The sequence below is a fragment of the Rattus norvegicus genome, chromosome 8, assembly GCF_036323735.1.
Source record: "Rattus norvegicus strain BN/NHsdMcwi chromosome 8, GRCr8, whole genome shotgun sequence".
NCBI classification, from domain to species: domain Eukaryota; kingdom Metazoa; phylum Chordata; class Mammalia; order Rodentia; family Muridae; genus Rattus; species Rattus norvegicus.
This window is the reverse complement of record NC_086026.1, coordinates 104,548,609-104,571,687: the sequence shown is the minus strand read 5'-3', so window position 1 is coordinate 104,571,687 and position 23,079 is coordinate 104,548,609. Positions and strand designations below refer to the sequence as shown.

Below are 23,079 nucleotides of genomic sequence, written 5' to 3'. Positions count from 1 at the left end.
AAAAAGGTGAATGCTATCTAGAAAGAAAATTCTACTGTATTGGCTGTCTGGATGCTGCAGAAGAAAATGGCAGTGAACTTGAAAAGAGATCTAGATTAAAACATCCAACTTATACAACCTTGTAAGATAAGATTTGAATAATAAGAAAGTACCTATATGACATAAGAAAAATTTATAGAGTAGCTTAACATTCTATGACTGGAATACACGGAGGGGACAGTGAACACAGAAAGCAGAATGTTTAAGAAGACAATAATTCAATTTTATAAATTAGATTACAAACATCTACACAGAAACCCAAGAAACTCGAATCTGAATTAGGATAAATTTAAAGATCAATAAACCATAGTCAGACTTCTAAAACTGAAAAAAAAAACTTAAAAGAGATGAGATTAAAACAGATCAAATTATGTTTGATATCTTAATTAGGATTTCTACTGCTGCACCAAAACACCATGATCAAAACTCTTTTACTTCAACATCAATGCTCATCACCAAAGTCAAGACAGGAACTCAAGCAGGGCAGGAACTTGGAGGCACGACCTGATGAAGAGGCCGTGAAGAAGGGCTGATTACTGGCTTGCTCAGCTTCTTTCTTATAGAACTCAGGACCACCAGCCTAGGGACGACACCAACCACCATGGGTTGAGCTCTTCCTCACTCATCACTAATTGAGAAAATGCCTTTTTGCTGGATTTCACAGAGGCATTTCCTCAACTAAGGCTCCTTCCTTTCTGACGACTCTAGCATGGGTCAACTTGACACAAAACCAGCCCGTACATTCAGCAAAATAAAGCAAATTCTGCTGATGGTTCATGAAAAAAAAAAGCTTGAAGGCAAGGGTTACAATTTGCAAAGCATTAAAAAGAAAATGAGTTCTATATTCAGGGAAATTCCTCAAGTATGTGAAGGAGTATTGGCCAAACGGAAGGAGAACATGGCAAACCTCTAATGGGTGCACATTGCACCAGTAACTGGCAAAGTAAGTAGATTAAAACAAAGACTCAACCTGACTTAGTTGACAATTGTGTGCATGTGTCTTGTGCATATATGTGTGCATGCATGTGAGAACATATGCATGGAGGCATACATATATGTATGAATGGAGGGCAGGAGTTGATAACTTTAACTCTCTGCCTTATTTTTCTGAGCCTCGCTGAATGTGGAGCTCATTGATTTGTCTAGGCTGGCTGGCTAATCACAGCAACCCTCCTCTCGCTGCTTCCAGACTGAGCGTATAGACACACATCCCTGTGCCTGGCTTTTTAATGTGGCTACTGCGGACCCAAAACCAGGCACTCATGTTTTCTCAGCCAACACTTTTCCAGCCTTTTATTTTGATTGAGACTCTCACTGTAAGCCAAGGGTGACCTTGAATTTTTAATCCTTCTGCCCCCACCCCTTAGGTGCTAGAATTACAAGCAAGTAACATGATTCCAAGTTTGTGCACCACCATAGATTAAATCCATGCCTTTAGGCATGCACCTCGACAACTGACCTACATCCTTCCTCCAGTGATTGATACCTCTGTAATATCACACCATCTATATTCTGCAGTTGTTGAGTGTGCTATTGGAACAGTTGCTGAAAGACACATCTTTTAAAGCATACAAGGAATGTTTACAAAGACGGACCAATCATAATTGTAAAAGAAAGCCACGCATATTCAAAAGATTAAAATATTATCTATTACAAAACAGAAACTCTTTACCATAGCCCAAATGATCTATATGGCAGATCAGTTATGTAAAAGATCCCAGCTTCTCACCTCTCCCCATGTCAGTAGCATTTCCAATGATACCTGATGGTACTTTTCACCAAGCCAGAGTTGCCTATTTAGCTCTTTCCTAGGATGTCCTTGGGATAGAATGCAGCAGCAGTGCCAGAATATTAGAACTGAAGCTAGCCCCAAGAAACAGTCCAGGCTTTATCTTACATTCTTGCTCTCTGTCTTCACCAGAAGAATGGTATGCCCAAAGTAGAACACAACAGTAGGACTCCTGTTGCACACTCCTTAGATTTTGAAGGTGTTACCAAGCATTAATGGGGTGACAAAATCACAAAAGCTGGCTCCAGCCTCTGACTCTTGCAGATTCATAGACTTTAACACTTCTTGTGGCTATTTCAGCTATGGCAGCATCGTTTCTCTTCATCACACATACTGTGAATGCTCCTTCCTTTGTTTTGCCCTGTATGGAATGTTCTTCCTTTAGACCTCCACAGGAACAAGAGTTTTAGATGGGCATCTCTTGTAAGGAGGAATTAAGAAGCATTGAATAGTAAGGGGAGGTGAAGAGCCTACTCCACTGTAACTGGCTGTTGACATACTGTGTAGAGTGTAGAGCACTTCCTACACAATGGAACAAGGCTTTTAGCTTAGAGGGTATGGGAGAAGAGGATTCCATGGGGAGATAATCAAGCAAAGATGAGGACTATGCTCTGGCCCTTGAAATGAGGATCTGTTTATATTCTTGACAGAACTGGCAAGTTAGACTCTCTGGGAAAGTGACTCACTTCAGTGCCAATGGTTAGGGAGACTTTATACAGACTAGACAAGTGCCCATGGGCGACTGGCAGGATGGATGGCTTTGGCTTTCACTCCTGGCTCAACACCTCATGGGTCGGTTGTCTTGGGAGTCTTCACTTTTTAAACTTTCATTTTCTCACTTTTACAGAGGGCTCTAGTAATAGATATCCTGATTGGGCAAAGTAAAAATTAAATATGATTTAAATCTTGCATATAAAATGTGTAGAATTGCCCCTTAAGTTGTAACCGCTACTCCCCTCTGCTTCCTCTGTGTTATTCCTGCTTTCCAGTGCATGAAGTTAAAGAATCTGCTGGTAAAAAAAATGTGGATGTTGGCCCTAGAATGCAAAATGCTAGTGCGGAGTTTGCCTGTGGGTGTGTATGACATAGGTAAATGTTTCAAACAAAAATGCCAGTGTCAGTCAAGGGAAAACCCAAGAAACTCACTTAGGGATATTCATTTTTTTAAAATCAAGATAGTTTTAGTTACAATGTGGTATTAAAAACCTTCATCTGGGCCACATCAGTTTCTGAGCCTCGTATTCTATTCTTGAAACACTGTGTGTTGTGTAGAGTTTACATCCAATGAAAACCAATGCGAACCATAAAGGCTCAGGAAATGGAGTGAGTACACGAGAATGCTCACTGCTAAGTGTGACGGCTCTGGGTGGACTTCATGTTCTGTTGTTACAATTTGGTTATGATTATTGGAGAATATAAACGATGAAAAGGTAATTCTTAGGTAATGAACCAAATGACCCTACTTTTAGCTAATTAGTCTCTCTCCCTGATGATCTTACCTATGCTTCTGAGCTCTGTGGCTCTGGAGGACCCGAGATAAGAAGTGTCATTTGGGCAGAGGAACAAATGCCTCTATTCTGCACCAGTAATTGCAGGTCTCAAAGGTATTCAAGGTGACGGCTTTTGGAGACTTGGCAGACAAGCATTTGCCCACTGTACTTACACCCTTCATATTTGACAGACATTTCTTTGTGCCTCTGCTTAGCATGAGTCTTTCTGGGTAAGAAATCTTATCTTTCAATCCCTGTTGCTCAGTTATGGCAGGCGTCCTTCTGCACTTCTCTGGACTCTTTGTGCCTTTGGACCGTCTGGAGCCATAGCAATCAGGACCAAGTGACCAAGGTTATACCCTCTCAGAATGGACAAACAAAACCAGACCTTCAGGAAAGACCACCAGAAGTCATAGAAAAGTGCAAGCCAATATTCAAGAGAGGCTATTCACAGAGGCTAGCACTGTGTCGAAAATAAAGTCATGCTAGTCGTGACAAAAATAGTAGTTGACAGAGTGGGGTTAGGAGAAGGGAAAAACTTCCGAACTTGAGCAATCGTTGAGTGTGCCCATCACATGCAGAGTACGATGAAACTCTCCACCGCAGCTCGCGTGCTGGCTCTGTTCACTATTCCCACCTCCTCTAGCTGCTTCTGCCTTGGTTGCCTCCAGCCACACTGGACTGCACGTGGCTCTGCTTGCGCTCACACAACCCACTGACTCGGAGCCCGCATCCTTGCTGTGCCCTCTGACTGGACCACTGCCTTCATTTCCACTCGGCTCGCTTCCACACACTTCAGTCTTCCATGAAATGGTACTTGCATAAGGCTTGCCCTATATAGCCAATGACCTCTCCTCCCTTCTCCACCCCCTCACATGCTCTCTTGTTATCCTTTTCTGAACTCACAACCTTTACATACTACCTTTTTATGATAGTTGTCCCTCCTTGGAGCAGAAGTTCTGTGTGGGAAAAGACTTCAAATTAGCAACATTTGAACTCTCTGCATAGCAGCTTAGTATTTGACAGGGGTGGGATCAATGACTACTTACATGAATGCATGCATCTCTGGTAAAATGGGGTGTTCTGGGGGTCAAATTACTTGGATTCAAATTCTATTCTTGCCTTCTCTGTGCCTCTGGTCATGTTATCTAACTTCTCTGTGTACAGTTTCCTTGTGTGTAGATGGGTTGATATAGTACCTATTCAGGGTTATCTCTGAATATAATTATCAGGGGTAATGCTTATAATATACTTAGAAGAGTATTAAAAACCACAGCCAGCATTCAATGGGCCGATTATGACAGACTGATGAAAAGGGAAGAGAAGTCCTGCTGAATCCTCTTAAGGGCTGGAAATTTCCATCACAGGCAGGAACTGTACTCCTGAGACATTACCTACCTCACAAGGGCATGCTTCCAAGAACAGAGAAGCAACTAGGAAAACTTTCTGGGGGTCAGGGGGAAGGGAAGTGCTATTTGTTCTTCAAGCTTCTGAGACATACACACAATCTCTCCCACTTCTCAAAGCAGCAAAGTCACGAACAGTGCGCATTTAAAACCGAATGGTTGCATTTGGAGCATGCTTTGCAAAGTTTCTGTGCCTGGCACAATAAAGAATGCACTGTCATGATCGCAAAGGGAATTGTGCTTCAAGCTCATAGCCGAGAGGTATTCCCTACAAGCTAAGAGGGTGGAAATTCCGTTATAAGCAGCCACCTTTAATTATCAATGTTTAATACTGACTGCAGAGTCAGGAAAGGCTGTAAATAGTTTACACATTTTTATCTTTTCATTAGGAACTGCTGTTATGGTTAGCTGGTGCAGAGATTATCCTACCTATTAATCTTGTTAATTTAAATCTGGTTTAATAAACACAAAGTAAGTAGGGACATGGTCTTGCTAAAAATCAGACTTGGGCTTGGTATCGATAGATCCAGATGACAAGTAAGGCATTGCCAGGCAAAAGGACAGCAGAGAGCATCTTGACAGAAGGTTCACAAAGACTCCACCACACTTCGCCCGGGTTGAATGGCAGCTGCATGGATCCTGTGGCCAATTACTTGTGGTTGGAGCCCACTGCTTTATGCACTGGACACTAAGGGAACAATTACTCCAACCTCTTTCTGAAATGGGTTTTGTCGTTTGCTAGCTCTGCTGGCTAAAGAACACGGTGAGAAAGAATGCCCAGAAGAATCCCCTGAAAGTGATTTGTGAGCCTCTGCAGCTCCCCCAGGAGCACACAATTTAAAGTGGGAGTGGCTTAACATTGGAGAGAGTCCCTTCTTTGCCCACTACAGGAAGCTCTGGGGAGATAGGTTGGAAACAGTGAGTACCATACCACTCTTCACGCCACCGGGGCAAGGGTATGCTTTGTGCCCCCAAACGATAAGGATTTAGTATATGACTGACTATTTCCTTTTTCTGCCAGGGGCCTTTGGGTGCCAGAATATTCATTTGTAGCTAGAGCCCAGCAAGGATGGAGGCCCTGCAGCCTGCTGATTTGGATTGCCTTGACTCCTGTGTGTTTATTTCCTGTTCTGATTATTCTTTGTTTTAAGTGTGTGTGTGTGTGTGTGTGTGTGTGTGTGTGTGTGTGTGTGTATTAAATGTATGTGAGTGCATGTGGAGGCTAGAGGTTGATCCTAGATGTCTTCCTCTATTGTTTTCTGGCCTAATGTTTTTCTTAGCCTGGCACTCACAGGGAAGCTAGAGCTCTCTGTTTCAGCTAGGTTGTCCGGCCAAGGAACCCCAGAATCAGCCCATTCCTATCCCTACCCAACTTTGTGATTTCAACTGTGCACCTCCAAGTCCAGCTTTTATATGGGTGTTGGAGATCTGAACTCTGGGCCTCTTGCTTACATAGCCAGCACTGAGCCATTCCCTAGCCCTGAGTTCGTGTTTTTCGTGACAGCCTGCCCAGGTAAACATCAGTATCATTCACTTTGGACAGATAGGGAAGCTGAAACTCCAAGATGTGAAAGATTTTTTCCAGACCCAAATGTTGCATGATACTCACTTTCTTTGTGGCACAATCTTATTTCTAAAACAACTAAAAAATACCTTTCATTATGGTAATATCTCCAGGTAAGTGACATTGCTGAGTGAGCAGTGGTGAACTTTATTTTAAAGTGTTGTATGAGAAAGCTAAAATATGTATAAACTTTAAAAATGACTCAGGCTAAAAGGAAATTGTACCAATAATTATATGTGATTATAAAACTTAAGGGCATTAGAGGAAGGCGAAGGATTTTCTTTGATGACTTTCCTTATTCTGTCTTCTAAGGAAAGACATCCATGAAGACCACGGAATTTAGATGAAGGTTTTTCTCAAAGGTCGGAGAATAGATAATTTGACCTATGGTAGATGAAAACGTTTCTGAAAACTTAGCCACAGCCAGACCTTCCTCATTACTCATTTCAGCCCAGGTGATGGCTTTGATTCTGCCTCCAAGGTCATCAAGCTGGCCCCAATCCTAATACTCCAGGCAGCCATGCTGTGCTCTGCCCCACACTGATGCTGATCCCTGGGTAATCAGTCTGTGAAAAGAGCACCTATGGCCCCAGAACACACGTGGTAACCACATTCATAGAACACAAGAGTCGTGTTCATTACAAACTTCATTCCTCAGCCTTCTCTGAGAACAGGGCTCTTCCTTCTTTCTATGTCTGACCCACGGAAGTGGCGTCTTGCCTTGGAATGCCAGCTGGCTGTGGGACACTGTTGGTAAGAGAGGGAAACCCTTACTACCAAAGCCAGGGGTGTCCTTAAACCCAAACACGATCAAAACACAGTTTATCACACAATACCATACATTTACCACATTCCTCGGATCATGTCGGCAGACCTTCGATGACAGCAAATGAAGAAGATTCCCACACATTTGTCCTTTTGTCTTAAGGCGAGTGACCAAGTTAGGAATGACTAAGGCCACATCACTAATGACAGATCCTACCTTGCTGGCAGATTCAAAACTCGGTTTGGAGAACAATTTTCCTCTACTCAAGGGATTAGTATGTTGTTCTGAACAATTTTCTCCAAGGCTTTTTGGGTCTTTGTAGATAATGGCTGTTCAGTTAGGTCAGGAATGGATCACCTAAGTTGTTTCTCTGTCTCTTGCCTGTTTCATGATTTCTGAACGCCCAGATCTGATGAAGAAGAAGCCATTCAGGAGAAACAGGGCTATCTGTTGTGTGCTGAACAAGCTTTGATTGAATTCCACGGAGAGTCTCATTTTTAGGGTTCTAGTTTAGATCCTGTACTGTGCTTTCAGGATTCTTGATATCCCAAGAGGTGGTAGTGAGTTGGTTCTGAGAATTTATATGTTAACCATAACCAACACCGTGAATTCCTAGGCACTACCATCAGAGGCAACCCTGTTTTAGAAATAGCTCCCCTGGCTACGTGCTCTAGATGCATGGATGGCCACGGACCAGTGTATGTTTTATCCATGACTTTATCTAACTTGCCTGCTGTGAGGAGGGCTCTTCCTTCAAACTTTCATCCAGGTCCACACCGACTCTGTTAAAAACAAAAAGAGCAGAAAACCATAAGTGCCCTGCTGCAGAGGAGACGAGACCTTGAGCATCAACCAATCAAACCAGCAGGTGACCTCTAAACCCAAGGTGAATGTGAGCAAAGGTTTGGTGAGAAAACCACCTGACTTCCTTAGAAGCCCCAGGAGAGTGATCACAGCGAGGAGGCCTCAAACAGTTGGGCTCAGCACAGCATCAACAACAGTTCATAGCCACTGGTTTTCACTATGGGAGTAGGGCCCTGAGAACTTGGGATAGGAGCCATCATGAGAAAGGCCTCTCTGTAGCCTCAAAACCAGGGGTACCCCACAGGATTCACAGAGCGAACTGTCTCAGAATCATGGATCCCTAGCCTGGAGCAGGGTTCTCTAATGCAGAGGAAAATCGAGCCTTGTCCAGATTCACGTGGGTGTCCGCAGGGAGAGTCAAGGTTGCAGGGCCTGAACCTTATACAGTTTGGAGGGCTGGTTTCTTAAGGAAATAATACAGAACATAAATATGGAATGCTCTAAAGAGATTCTTTAGAAAAGGAGCAATCACGGAGTTTTGTAAAGCTAGTAAATGCAACCAATGTCACAACATAGCAATAACAATATCATCGTCATTAGCATCATCATCATCACAAGGTTCCGGCACCTCTAAAATCACCTTCTGTGCTGTAAAATTCGCTTTCGCACTTTGAGGTTTCCTGTATCTGACAATGATTTTACATTCGTGACGATGGAAAGGAGGGAATCTTCCCCAGCAAGACTGAGGAAATAAAGCATGCTTTCTTACCCAGACCGGCTAGCTCCATGCAGCACTGTCATGCTAATCTGCCGAATGCAAGATTCCTGATAAATTTCACTTCATGCAATTTCCATAAACAATGTACAGTGCACTGATCTCTCCCTGTGTCTCCTTACTGAATACATTTCGGCATTTCCATTTTGACAGGCCTCAAAGAGAACTGGGTTTTCGTTTTCCAGAATTGCTTCTGGCTCTGTGTATCTCACTCCTTGTGCCCACCCCTCCCAATACCCACAGGCCTTTGCTGCCAGGTGCCAGGGGATATGTCAACATTTATTGCAGCCTTTACGTTAAGTTTCTATAAGCTTTCCCTACTCCAGGACGACCAGCAGTGACTTACACACACACAGGTCACGGTGGCTTTTATAAATGGATCCCACTCACTGCATGTGAAATACATGCTCTCCTCAGCTGCTCCTGGGTTGGATCCCCAGTTGTCCACAGCCATCCTCTCAGAGGAAACTGAGGGCAAGTGGGAGCTGTAGTAGAGAGGGAAACAGCAGTGTAATCTGTGTTTAAAACATACTACTTTCCCAAATCTTACAGAAACACAGACCCTGGGAACAACATACTGGGGTTCTTCCCAGGGTCTTGGAAGAGGCAGATCAAGTGAGGGGCCCTAATGATTGCTTTTCCTCTTCCCTAGAGTGAGCTTCTTGGGTTGGGGGTGGGCTGGGAGCCTGGGAAGAAGCTGGTGAGTGGGTGGCAGTGCTTAAGTCGGGCTCCAGCAGAGCCCTGCACAGCAGCCTTTAACAGGTCAGCCTCTACTGCTCTCAAATATCTCTTCAGTCACCCTCCAAGCATCTGGCTGGGGGTGGTGGCGGTGGTGGTGAAGACTGAGCTCGAAGCCCTCAGAGCAATGAGGGGGTGACAGGACAACAGTCACCCTGAAGATGGGGCTTGTTTGAAAGTCCTGCAAATCAGGATGCCCTGGGCACGGGTAGCCCCTCTGCTTGCACCCAAGATTATTATCTCAATCTGTGGCATTCAGGCTGGTGGGGAGGGCTTCGAGTGGACTAGCATTTGATTCTCCACAGTCGAGTAGGGAAAAGTCTTTCAGTTACTTAAGAAGGAGAAAAGGGCACATGCGCAGTATGTGTGTGGGTGGGTGGGGTGTGGAGGTTGGGGGCGGGGTGCTAAGAAGTGTGGAAAAGGTAAGAGGGAGAAAAGAAGATGAAAGGGAGACCAGAAGGGAATGGAGTGGAGGAGGGGTGACAAGAGTAGAAGGGGATTAAGGTAAGTGCCCCCTCAAGTCCAGTGCAGCCAGTGGCCACAGGTGTGTGTGGCCACATGGGTCGCATGTGTGGAGGTCCATGCTGTCCTGTTTTCCTGGGATAAAGACACCCTCATTCTAGATTGATCCTCATGTAGGAAATTCCTTTGAGACTCCATTTCAACAATAAAGGTCCAACCTGTGCCAGGACTTCTGGGCACCCTGGTGGGTGGCAGATTGAACTGAGATTCTCCAAGCATCAATTGCCCGGGCCACTTAGGGGTCTTTTTCTAGTGCTCTGCTTGAAACACAGGAAAGAACAGAAATGAAATTTCCTAAGAAACCCAGCTATTAATGTGGCAGTACTGAGGTTTTTCACCAAAATTTAAGCATTTCTCCCCAAACAGCAATCAAAGCAGACACTTCTAATCCCAATTATTTGCCAACCAGATGGAATTGAGGAAGGATGGCAGATTAAGAGCTTTGGCTTCCTGTGCAAAGCGCCTCAGAGGTCTGGGTGGGAACAAGACACCGCCCCACGGCACCTCAGACCATTTCCGGCAGAAGGAGATCTGTTTCCGGCCAGGTTGCTGATGGACTTGGCCTACCGCTGAGTAGGTATCTGAAGTGGCTTTGGCTTAAAGAAGGCAAAGACACGAGGCAGCACTTGATACTTGCCTTCAGGGGCAGCCGGGGTGAGCAAACAGGACCCACAAGTATTTAGTTTGGAAGGTTTAATGAAAATAAAATTTGGGGGAAAAATGGGGTAGTTAAGTGCCATGAGGGGACAGCATAAGAAATACCATCCATTTGAGACTCCGGCAATTCTCGATTAAAAAAAAAATCTTGCCAAAATGTATTGCTTGGCTTCTTGCCTCCTTAAACACAGGGTGCTAGGGTGTTCTCTTCTTAACTAGAGGGCTCAGTATCGCTCTTGGTCCCATAAAACCTAATGCTTGCCACTTCATAATGATTTCTGAGAGGTGTGTGAACTCTTTATGACCATATTAAATGTCCCCTAACTACTATTATTTTTTTTTTAAATCTGCCAATTAGACTCTCTTGATTTCCTGGCTGCAACAATAATAGATTAGCTATTTTCTCCCGTGTCCTGTCCCCCGCCACAACACCACTTTTTATTTAGTGGGGCTAATAGCCTGATAATTAAGCTGGACACGTTTTTATTTTTAGGTTTATTATATAATAGCAAATTGCAAACATTGTAGAAGGGTTCACAGAAACACTCTGTTCTTCCCTCACTCCACGAAGCCTCAGCTTAACCCCCGGATGTCTCTCAGGGTAGTTTTCTGTCTTTTTCTCGATTGTTGTGTATAATAGTAGATATTGACATGCATGCCACACTCCTACAGCATCCCCAGGGCTATGCAAACATCCTGACTGCATCGCTCCCTGTTCTGTTTCAGGAGGCAAGCCAGAACGTAAAAGAAACATGTTTTTGGGACAACCTGACATCCACTCACTTTTCCGCATTAAAGATCACTTACACCCTATGGGTTTGGGAGAGACTGTAGGAGCAAGACACCATGTTACCCCAGTGTGTGAAGCCACATGTATACTCAGTGGATCCCCAAGGGAAATCAAGGGGCTTAGGAGTGAAGTCCAACCTGCCCAAGCCATGCTCAAGATTCTTTGACATTTCTCTCATGGTGTCAAGTTTTCCCTTCTGCCAGTCTGACCTAATGCGTCATGTCTATCTGTTATCTGGGCTTCATTCCTAAGCTAGTAGCTGAGACTAGTTCTGAGCTGTAACTATGTCCTGCTTCACTCATGCCTTCCCCATGACCTGCTTTCTTCTCTCCAATTTCCAGGCTTATTGTTTGGGCCACACTGGCTGCCTCTGGGCCTCTGTGATGTCCTGCCTTCTTTCTCAAGCTTTCAAACATTGCTCTTCTCTTTCCTTCCTTCTCTATGGCTTCCCTGCCACAAGGCCTTCTTAAATCTTAGATTCCTCCTTAAATGTTTCACCCTCTTTGTAAAGTATGCCCCCTGGTATAGTTGCTGTATACACCCAAACTCACCTTGTTTTGTTTGTGCTGACCTTGGCTTACCCTCTGTTAACCTAGCTCTGTACTGTTTGCCAGCCCTTACCTGCGCCTAGCGATTCCAGGGCCACTCTCAGCTTTTGATGTATACTGCCTGGGTGCTGAAACTGATCTGGACCATGCACAGTGTCTCTATTCAGCTTCCTTATTAGTACCAAGGAACTAACAATGCAGTAGGACTTCATGGAGTGATCATAAAAAGTGTTCAGCTTAGAATCCAGTACATAGAAGATTCTAAATGTTATCAACTGCAGCTGGGTGATGATGGTGCAAACCTTTAATCGCAGTACTCTGAAGAAAGAGGCAGGCAGGTCTCTACAAGTCCAAAGCCAGCCTGGTTTACAGAGTAATTTCCAGGTCAGCCAAGGCTCCACAGAGAAACCCTATGTTACCAGATGATATTGATGTTAATTTCTATTATTATCAGCATTTCCTGTCAGAAGCACCAGGGTTCAGATTCGCCATGCCTGTTGCTTATCTGTGTCTCTAGACACACCCTTGGGTCCTGTACTGAAACTCTATCAACGGTCACTTTGAGCCATAGACCAGTGCACAGCTGGATTAAAGGGTATCACTTCTGTCTGCTTTTCTCAGTTGGGGTTTTTAAAAATATGTATGATTTATTGATTGAGTAGGAGAAAAGGAAGATAGCTAATGAGCAAAAGGAAGGGTGGGGAAGAGCTGATCACGAAGAAAACAGGAAGGTGAAATGGAAACAGGCAGAAGAGAAAGAAAAGACTTCACGTAAGGAGAATGCGCAGGAGGTGGGCAGAGCTGAAGCACAGGTAGCTGCAGAAAGGAGACCAAGAGTAGGTGTGCACACATCACAGAAGGCCAGCACGCTATCCAAAAATAGAGAGGAAGAACCGGTAAAGTATTAAAAAGCCACTAAAAAGTATGGTTAAAATTTTATATGACATTTTGCATTCTTGATGTAGTTTTTAATTCTAAGTGAGTGGAGTGCTTCCTCGATGGTATTCAAATGGAAATGAAAGGGAGCTTCGCACATATTCCCAGCTGTGCCCTCAAACATCTCACTCTGGGCTCCTCATTTACAGCCGAGCATCCAGCTTCACTTTCAGAGCAAATGCATCTCTTGTGGACCATAATGCTCCTCCCTCCCCAGTGCGTCTCCATTCTTTGGTGGATTTTATTAGACATATTAAAATCTCTGGATGCTCTCATACCCAACCGTGGCCAAATGGATGCTTCAAAGTTGGAATTTTTTTTTTCTTAGCAGGAAAGCAAGCGAAGTAAATCACAAAAGGTTCACTTTTCCCATTAAAGTCACAAAATTCCTTTCCAATTCTTATCGTTTAGAACCTTTAGGGCGGTGAAATATTACTAGGACTTGGTTTCATTATGTGAATTCCAATGGTCTTAGGAACTCTTTTGATTCTTTTGAGCCCACTGCTGATGGGCTGAAAAGTGAAGGAGGAGAAACCATTTCCTCTCAGACCTGCATTTGATGGTACAGTGTTAAAAAGAGCAGTTTCAGTAAGAGAAGGGTGACTGGATATTGAACACATAAATATAACTTGACAATGGAGCCATGTGAGAGGCTCCTGCTAATGCTTGGGGACTCTTACGTGGGCTTGAGGGTACTAAATGGGGACTACACTTGGGTACTGTACCTCACTGCTCCCCTATATCCTTTGATTAAATGTCATTGGAGTCTTTGGATGATCAAAATTTGCCCAATTTAATAATTAAAATATTTTAACTTGATTTTGGGAGAAAAGAAAGTAAAGTTAAGTGGCAGAAGCAATTATATATCTATATCTGTATATATATGTATGTATGTACACATATACGTGCAACACATTTACATATACTTTCCTTTTTAATTTCAGTATGACTCTGTAGTGAAGAGTTTGGACCATGGGGTTTCAAATCTGACATCTCTCATTTATTGCATTTGCAACTTTGAAAGTTTTATTTATTATGGGGTGTACATGTGTTTGTGCATTGGGGTGGGGCTGAGTGTGCCACAACATGCATGTTGAGGTCACAGGACAACTTTGTGGAGTTGCTCTCTCTTTCCAACTTAACATGGGTTCATAGAATCAAACTCAGGCCACCAGACCCGCGTTGTAGAGTACAGGCACACAAGTGCCTTCACCTACATACTCCCTGATCCCTCAAACACTTGTGGGTTAAACCTCTTTAAACCTTAATTGTCTTAACTGTGTAGAAGGCAATAACAGTCCATTTTATGGACCATTACAAAAGTTTTAGGTTGCTTTTTTGCTGCTTTGGTAAACACTGTGGCCAAAAGGAACTTGGGGAGGAAAAGTTTTATTTGAGTTACATTTCCAGGTTTCTCTCTCATTGAGGAAAGCCCTGAGTAAGAACTCAGGCAGGAACCTGGAGCAGACACCTGAAGGAAGACTGGCTTGGTCTCCATGGCTTGCTCAGTCTGCTTTCTTATACAGCATAGGACCTCCTTCCCAGGGTTGGCATTGCTCATTATGGGCCAACTCTTCCCACATAATCAAGACAATTCCTAAAACACATGGCCACAGGTCAATTTGACCTCGGCATTTCCTCAACTGGGGCTCCTTCTTTCCATTCGGCTCTTGGTTGTGTCCAGTTAACGATAAACACTAAGTAGTTCAACAAGGAAGAAATAAGCAAATACATAAAGTGCACAAAACACTGGCTGCCACCCAAGAAACAGTCACAGAATATTAGCTATGCTCTTCTTATTAGGGAGAAATTGATGTACTTTAAGTCAAGTGAATGATAGATGCTAAGATACAAAGGTCAATAATAGGATTCCTGCCATCGCTGGCCCAACATCTATTGGAGAAGAGAAGCTCTACAGTCCAGGGTGAGGAGCATCACACATGGACGAGGAGAATGGCCAATAAAGAGTCTGACAGTGGGAGGCTGGGCAAGAACTAAGTCTGCTTCTCAAAAGAGCTGGAAACTGAAAAGTGAAACTGAGGTTTAGGGCAAAAAAAAAAGAGGAGGTTGAGGGGGGACTCTCTGAGGCACAGGGTGAGCAAAGTCACAGCAGCATTAAGAAGGTTGGAATATGCTGAAGAGCGTGAGTACACGCAGGGCTGTTTTAAGACGCTTCAGAGTGTCTGGAGGCTGGATTAAAAGGACTCTTGCTTGGATGCTGTGTTTAAGAAAGCATATTAGAGATCACTGGGGTTATATGTTGTGTTCGCAAGACTCCTGAAAATGTGGGTCACTTACTAAACAGCTTCAACGGTTTAAGGAAGAATTCGTTAAGATATAATTTAAGACACAGGTGAAGAGGGGATACATTTTAGATATGTAGCTAAGTGTGGTGGGATACTGAAGGGACATATGACAGACACATGTGGAGATGTCTCTGAATTTCTGCTTAGAGCATCTGAAAGGGTGGTTTTCTCCTAGACATATATTGGAGGGGAAGCATAGGTGAGAGTCTCCCCAAAGTGACATCATGTTGTAAAGGTGAAACTGACACTCAGACTCTTAAGGTCAGAGCATTTCCACTCTAGTGGGACGATGTTAACTCTCCACATTATCAACTCAGGAGAAATTAGCTCTCTACCTTCCGGTTTCTGTTCTTGGCTTGTCTGAAAGAGAAGTTCAGACCAGCAGGTAAAGCACAAGGAATAGGATTGCTAATGGCTTCTTCAGACACAAGACCAGTAGATTAGAAATTTTCATGGCATGGCCAATTCAGCATTTGATATCAGTTCGGACATCTAACTTAAAGACTACCGAGAAGCCATTATGAAAGAGGCTCAGAGGATTGGTCATTAGACAATCTTGGAGATATGTGAATGTTTTCTGGAAAGTGATGCAATGAATATCAAAAAGTTTGGTCAGGACTGATACATACAACACAGGTCAGGACCACATTATAGTATTCAAATAGACTCATGGAAAGCCACATTTTTCCATTCCCCGTGAAGCCAAGGGTGATGGGTCATAGGGCAATGTTGCTACAGTGAGTCTCTTAGTCAGTCACTGGCTATATGACATGACAATTTTATTCGAAGATTTGTTTCAGAGGACAAGTGTGGCCTCAGTGCTGAATGTGGAGAATCAGCAGATATGCAAATGAAATTGAAGAAGCAAGGGAGGTTCCTCAGTGTACAATGACCTTTCTGTTCTAGGGGCCCAATACCTCTTCCAAAACCTTGGGACTTATCCTGTTGTCAAACTGAACATGGCTAGATCAAGGGACTATTGAGGCGTTCCTGTCTTGCTGTCCTGAGCTGCCCACATGAATCTGTTTTTTTTTTTTTCTCTAGAGATTACAAAACTGGGATGGATTCCATAAAACATTGTCAAGCTGAGAAGACTAAAAAGGTCTGGTTTGTTATACTCTGCTAATAGGATTTACTGGAGATGGTTCACAACAGTTAGCAAGAGGCATTTGTCATATTCAACAGAATTCTGAAGATTTATTAACACTTATTTGTGTGACTCCACACAGGAAGCTATTCAGTTTCTTCCTCAGCATGATGGGAGATTTGGACGGCAACTCTCCTAGATGGCTTTGTGGATATGGCCTACACTGGGTCCAGCAAAAGCCTGCCACCCGGAAAGTGCCTGGAAGCTAGAGTTGTGTTTATGCTGATTGATGATGGCCTTTGCACCCAAGCTTTCTGTTTTGAAGCCTCTGACCTTACAGTTGTATCTCACCCTTTCTCACCTGATCCTAAAGCAGATTTTCTCTGTGACTTCTGATTCCAATGGAGGCTTATCAACAATAGAATTTGGGAATATGATGACTGGGAAAAGAAGACATGTTCTGCCTTCAGAGCTGAGCCATGTGGCAAGGGTTTAAACTCATCTGCCAACTTGGGAATGCCATTGAGAGATAGATGTAAGAGATGCTAAAAATATTATGGTCTTTGAAGAATAAACTTCAATAAACAAATGCATGTCGCAGACACAAATGCATCTTGTGCTTCATGCTTAGCAAAACTTCCTTTAAGTGCAAAGTGTTTAGTTCTGCCAAGAGGTAAGCTAATTTCAAACTACAGATAAGATCAGTTAGAAACCGGATTAAGAATGATTATGTAGACTAATTTATTTTGACCTAAGCCACAAGTGCACTGACACCCTTCGGTGGGAAGACAGATGTAATAGCTTAGCAAGGCAGCTGGCCTTTTTTTCCTCAGGCTTCTCTGTGGGTGCCCTGCCTGAGCAATTAGGGATTTATCAGAGCCAAATGCACATCCCCAGAAAAACCACCCTTTCAAGTGGATTGGCTTGTTTAAATTCTAGTGTGTTACCAGGTGGGGTGTCTTCTCAAAGTCAGGCTGAACATGTTATATGGGAAAAAGACATTTTATTACTGAATATAAAGTAGTCATAGGAGCCTGCTTTATGAGTTGGTATGAAACTGAAAGTGGCTGAAAATAAATCCTAGGCTATTGGGCATTTGGGGGAAAAGTGGAAATCCTAATGCCTGAAAACCGAGTGGCTGCCTCATAGTCAAACAGATAGGAATAGAAGACAAATTGAAAAGGCATCCATCTTTCCCCCCCGCTTCAAGCCACTTCTAGCTACAGAGAATAGCAAAGAGAATGGTGGTCTAGTCCTGGCTCTCCAGCAATACCATGCTTGGGACACATGGGTCTGGAGGGAAAGCTAAGAGCATCTTTGTGATGCTCATTTTGGGTGTTTCCCAGCTGCCATGAAAGCCAGAAAGGGAGTTAGAATGACTACATGCTCTTGCAGTGCAAAGACTGTATCCTCATGAAAATCACCTGCAGAAATCAAGAGTGGACATTGACAAAGGGGTCCCAGAAGGGAAACAAGTACTTAAGAGCATTAAAGGTCCTCTAAACATAATCTAAGAAAAGTTCATACAATTAAAACAATGAAAATCAGAAGATTCTTTTGTGGTGATGCCATAGAAAGAATCCTTAGAGGTAAGCAACAGTGCTTTTAAGACTGATGGATGTTTAAGTATAACATACACCCATAAATGTTTAAAATATCTCATACAGAAGGTGACATTCTAGCCTTGGACCCTCCAGTGTGCCTTAAAATCACAACTCTCTCTAAGTGCTAATATGTAACCTTTCTTAACACAGCATAAGGTTTTCTGTCTCTTTGGAAATAGGCTTAAAATGTAAGGGCTTGCCTGAGGTAACTCTTGGGCTTTTGTTCAAACAAAGTACAAGTAATTGAGTGATTGAGTGACAAGAGTGTGAGAACGAAGTCTCTAGGTCACCAGTTATTGGGAGATGTTCCCACAGAGCACTGGAGTAAGAGAGGCAAAAGATGAAAAACAAGGCTGAAGACACAACATTGTGATAGCTCACACTAACGTGCAAAGTCTCAACTTCAACCCTTATATAAAGTATATGAATCTAAGAAAGAAAATCTGAAGCTATCGCGACACCATTTATTTTAGTAATTAACGACAACAAAAAGAAGGGTTTCTAAGTCATCTCTTTAAGTTCACCACTACAGAGCTCTTGCAACTGGGCTCTATGGTAAACTTGTGCCAGAATGTCTGTAGTTGCTGGCCATCCATCACCAGCATCCTGCAGATGCTACAGCATTAGGAACCATGTGGACCTAAAACAAAAAATAGCCAAAGAAGATTGTTTCACCAACACTAATAAATCACTGAAATTGAAATTAAAATGGCTCCGGGATGAATAATGGCTGCCAAAACCAGTGTTTAAGGCCATAATTAGAAGTAGATCGTGATACAAAATCTCAGCGAGGAAAAGCTGCGATCTTATTTTCCTTTGAGTCGGTTAGTACTTTACAAGACCATGTGGTGTTATAAATAATTAAGACTCAGATTTATGAGATATATCTACACATATTACATCATAAATATTTGTTTATTCTTTAAGTAAAAAAGCTTTTTCCTTAGCCTCAGAAGAGTTGTCATAAGTAGTTTTAATACCTAACCTTACTTTTGCTAAAAGTGAATAAACATCTTAATTTACAAAGGAAATTGACAGGAAGAGATAATGGGTAAGTTAGGAAGCTGCCATGACTCACGAAAAGAGAAGAAAATAATTTTCATCCATTACTGAGCGGGATTAAAATAAATCAACGGAAAAAATTAATAGCAAAACAATATTTTTCTCTGGTTCAAACCAACTGCTGTTAGGCGTCCTGTCAGTGCGCATGCTCACTGGCTTGACCTTGCAGACATGAAACTGAATACCCAGACTCCAAACACTGAGGGATGCGTGCTCGGCGCTAGAATAAGATTGAAGAGTGCACTTTGGTATTAGAATCAATGGTTTAAAATCAGGAACGGGAGCCAAGAACTGATGAAAATGTTATGAGGGAGGTGTGTTAGAAGGGATGAGAGAAGAGAAGATGAGAGAGAGTAGGGAGATTGTTGCTGTAAAACAGGCTCTCCCATTATCACCGTGATCACAGAAGATGCACGGCATGCCATAGAAGAGGCACGGCATGGGAGCAGGATCAGCATCCATTTGGCAGGAAATGATATCATGAGGGTTAAGTGGATGCTCATGGCTAAGGCTCCATTCAGGCTTTCCCAGCACATCACTTGAGAAGATCACGACGACGGCTTCTGCAGCCGGTGCATGCGAAGCGATGTTGTAACTGACACACTATGTATGTCCTGAGGGTAAAGACCCCTGTGAGCCATGGTCATCTCTTCCTTCCTCTACTTATCCATCCATGGGATATTGGTGGGAAATAGGTCAGGACCATGGTTGCTTTGCTGGCTATTTTGGGAACCATGAAAAATTTGTTAGTGCATCTTTAAAGTAATTTTGCTGGTTTTCACCAAACCTAAGATAACATCAATTACAAGGCATCTTATTACTTTATGGGCTTCCAAAAAAATTACTGCTGATTATATTTGGTACACCATTAATTGTATGACACGCCTCTGCTTCATAAGATGTGGAAATGTGAGTTTGGGATCAGTGCCATTTACTTAAAAAATATTCAAAACCAGGGTTTGTCAGCAATGCTCGCTTGTCAGTATACTGGCCCTGTTTATTTTGTGCATGGCTAGTATATTCAGAGGTCACTGAGGGGAAAAGTCAAAGATATACTTTGAAATTTTTATCAAACTATTCAGTGTAGGCTTGTAGATCAAAGCAATTCATCCCGCTTCTTAATTGCATTGGAAACAACTTTCAGGTCACTTGGTAATTAAGTCAGACTTGGAATGAGATACCCACGGGTCATGTGGGTGCTGAGTGGGCATCCACGCGCCCTAGAGAAGGGTGGCTTTCTGTGCATCCTTAGGGTACTGTTATCTTACTCTGCAGGAACCTCAGGTGAAATCATCCTGTTGCCTGTATTTTCTCACATCTTCTAGTGCATTCTGGGAAACCACTCTCACTTCCCATCATCTTCTTTGTACTCATTCTTCCTCTTTAGGCTCCTGCTCCTGACAATGTGGACAGCATCAACTGAGTTCTCTTACCCTTTGACCTTTGAATGGTTTGGCTAATGGCAAGCACCATTAAGACCTTGGAATAGGACGGGTGGTGCAGCAGGGGATAAAGATCTGGGGTTTATGTCAGGCTCCCTTCTGTCTGGGTCACCATTGTTGCTGCCAAACTTCAATTAAGTAGATCAAAAGAGACAATAAGGATCAGGTGTATTTATTAATGAAATGGAAGTGAAAAGAACAATACAAAAAGATGAAAGGTTGGCTATTAAAAAAGAGTGGTAAATTATTAGCCAAAATAGCAGAGTGTGTGTGTGTGTGTGTGTGTGTGTGTGTGTAAGAGAGAGAGACAAAAAGAGAGACAGAGAGACAGAGAGACAGAGAGACAGAGAGACAGAGACAGAGAGACACAGAGAGAGACAGACACAGAAAGAGACAAAGAGAGAGACAGAGAGGAGTCACATTAATAATGAAGGTGGAGACATTGTAACAGAGACCAGTGGCCTTCAAAGGATCGTTCAACTATACACTGAAAATGACAAATCTATATAGAACTGGATAAATTCCCAGGCACACAAGACTTACCAAATTTAAACTTAGAGGACAGAAAGAACTTAAAAGGACTACAGCAAACAATCGAAGTCATAAGGAAAAGTCCTCCAACTAAAAAGCTGTCTACAGCCAGATAGATTCACTGCTGAGTTCCACCAGTCCTTCACAGAGACATAAACCACACTGCTCCTTACACGATTCCATAAACTGGGAAGGGAAGGTGTGCTACCAATCTCATTTTACAAAGCTATTGTTAACTTGATTTCAAAACCAGATAAACAGTTGAAAACACGAAAATGGTAAGCCAAGCTCCATGATGACCATAATCAAAAAGATTCTAAATAATACATTTGAAAATGGGTTTTAACAATACTTGTAAAAAGGGTATGCGGGGATGGCTCAGCTAAGAGCACCGATTGCTCTTCCAGAGGATGCTTCAGTGCTTAGCATCAACAGGTTTGCTTACAGTCATCTGTCACTCTAGTCCTAGGGGCTCTGCCACTCTCATCTGGCCTCAGTCAAAGGAGGCACACAAGCATGTGCATGCAAAACATCCATATGCATAGAAAAATATTTAAAAATATACAAAGTTCATTCGCCATTATTAAATTGGCTTGCTTTCAGGGATACAAGAATGCTTCTGCATATGCAGATGAATAAGTATAATGTGCCATGTAAATGTAAGAATAGAAATTGCATGGTCATCTTAATAGTTGTAATAAAGTGGTTTTCTTTGGTGAAGTCCAACATCACTTCATGATAAAAAGCCCCAAAGAAACTAGGAAGGAGACCTGGAGAGTCTGCTTAGTGGTTAAGAGTACTTGTTGCTCTTGCAGAAGACCTGGATTGAGTTCCCAGCACCACATGATGGCTCACAGCATTCATAACTCAAACTCCAGGGCATCTAACACCCTCTTCTGACCACCATTCCCAGGCACCAGGCACCCATAGGATAGATACTTATACAATGCAGGCAAAATGCTTATACACATAAAATAGATAATCTAAATTTCTTTTTAGAAGAAACTAAGAAGAACATACGTCATCATTGTCAAGCCTGTTTAAGCCAATACAATAGCACCAACATATTAGATTAGACAATGGAGAAAGCATTCCCTCTAAATTCAGAAATCAGATGAAGACTCATTTTTTTTCCACTCTTACTCAACATAGTCCCTGAAGTTTTAGCTAGAGATGTGAGACAAGACAAGGAAATAACAGGGATAAACGTAGGATGGAAAAGTCAAATCATTCCACAGTTAATATGATCCTGTATTTAGGAGACAATAAGACTCAACCCAAACCTCTCAGAAATGAGTATCCCTTTCAGCAAAGTAACAGGATGCAAAATCAATACACAAAACCAGTAGCTTTCCTGTCTAGAAAACACAAGCATGCCAAGGGAAAAATTTGAGAAACAACCCCGCTTAAAATAAACAAAACACTTAGGAATGAATCTAACCAAGGAAGTGAGAGACTTCCATGGCAAAACTTTCAAAATACTGGTGAAAGAAATCGAGAAGGACATCAGAGGGCTGAAAAGACATCTCAGAGGATAAAGGTGCTTTCTTCTCAGGCGTGATCACCCGAGTCCTAGTCCCAGGACTAGAATTCACATAAAAGTGAAGGAAAGGAAGCAAGGCCACAGAATTGCCCTCTGACCTCTGCACAGAAATAATAAATACATATGCTTTTGTCGTTTTTAAACAATAGACTAACCTCATGTACTCATGGGTTGGCAGAGTCAATGGGAGGAAAACGGCCGTATTATCCAAAGTGATCTAGAGATCCAACACAATTCCTATCTAAATTACAGTGACATTCTTCACAGAATTAGGGAAACAATTCTAAAATGTATATGAAAACACAAAGGACATTGCACAGTCAGAGCAAATCCGGAACAAAAGGAAAGGGTTGGAATCATCCAATGCCGGGTTCATGGTGTGGCACAAAGCCACGGTAACAGAAGCTGCTCGGTCCCAGCACAAGATCAGACACAGCAATCAGTCGCACAGAATCGAGGACTCAGAATCAAACTCACACAGCTACAACCTCTTGGTTCTTAGTAAAGGGTCCAAAAAAACAGACAGTGGAGAAAACACAACCTTCTTAAACAAATGGTGTTAGGGAAACTAGTCAGAAGAATGAAGCTGGATTCCTATATTTGGACCTGTCCTGAAAAATAAAAAATAAAAAATAAAATAAAATGGTTCAAAGGTCTTACGGTAAGACTGGAAACTGGGA

At 42.7% G+C, this 23,079-nt stretch overlaps 1 protein-coding gene across 2 annotated transcripts in view; it reads right to left on the bottom strand.

Moving 5' to 3' along the window:
• Window positions 1-23,079, bottom strand: part of Slc9a9 (solute carrier family 9 member A9) — a 563,666-nt gene that overhangs the window by 104,257 nt on the left and 436,330 nt on the right. Inside the window, exon 13 of one of the 2 annotated variants that reach the window (XM_063265800.1) lies at window positions 7,781-7,836. In XM_063265800.1, the coding sequence (XP_063121870.1) occupies window positions 7,781-7,836 (56 nt within the window). The remainder of the gene's footprint in view (window positions 1-7,780; window positions 7,837-23,079) is intronic. The other variant, NM_001271438.2, reaches the window with a different exon arrangement.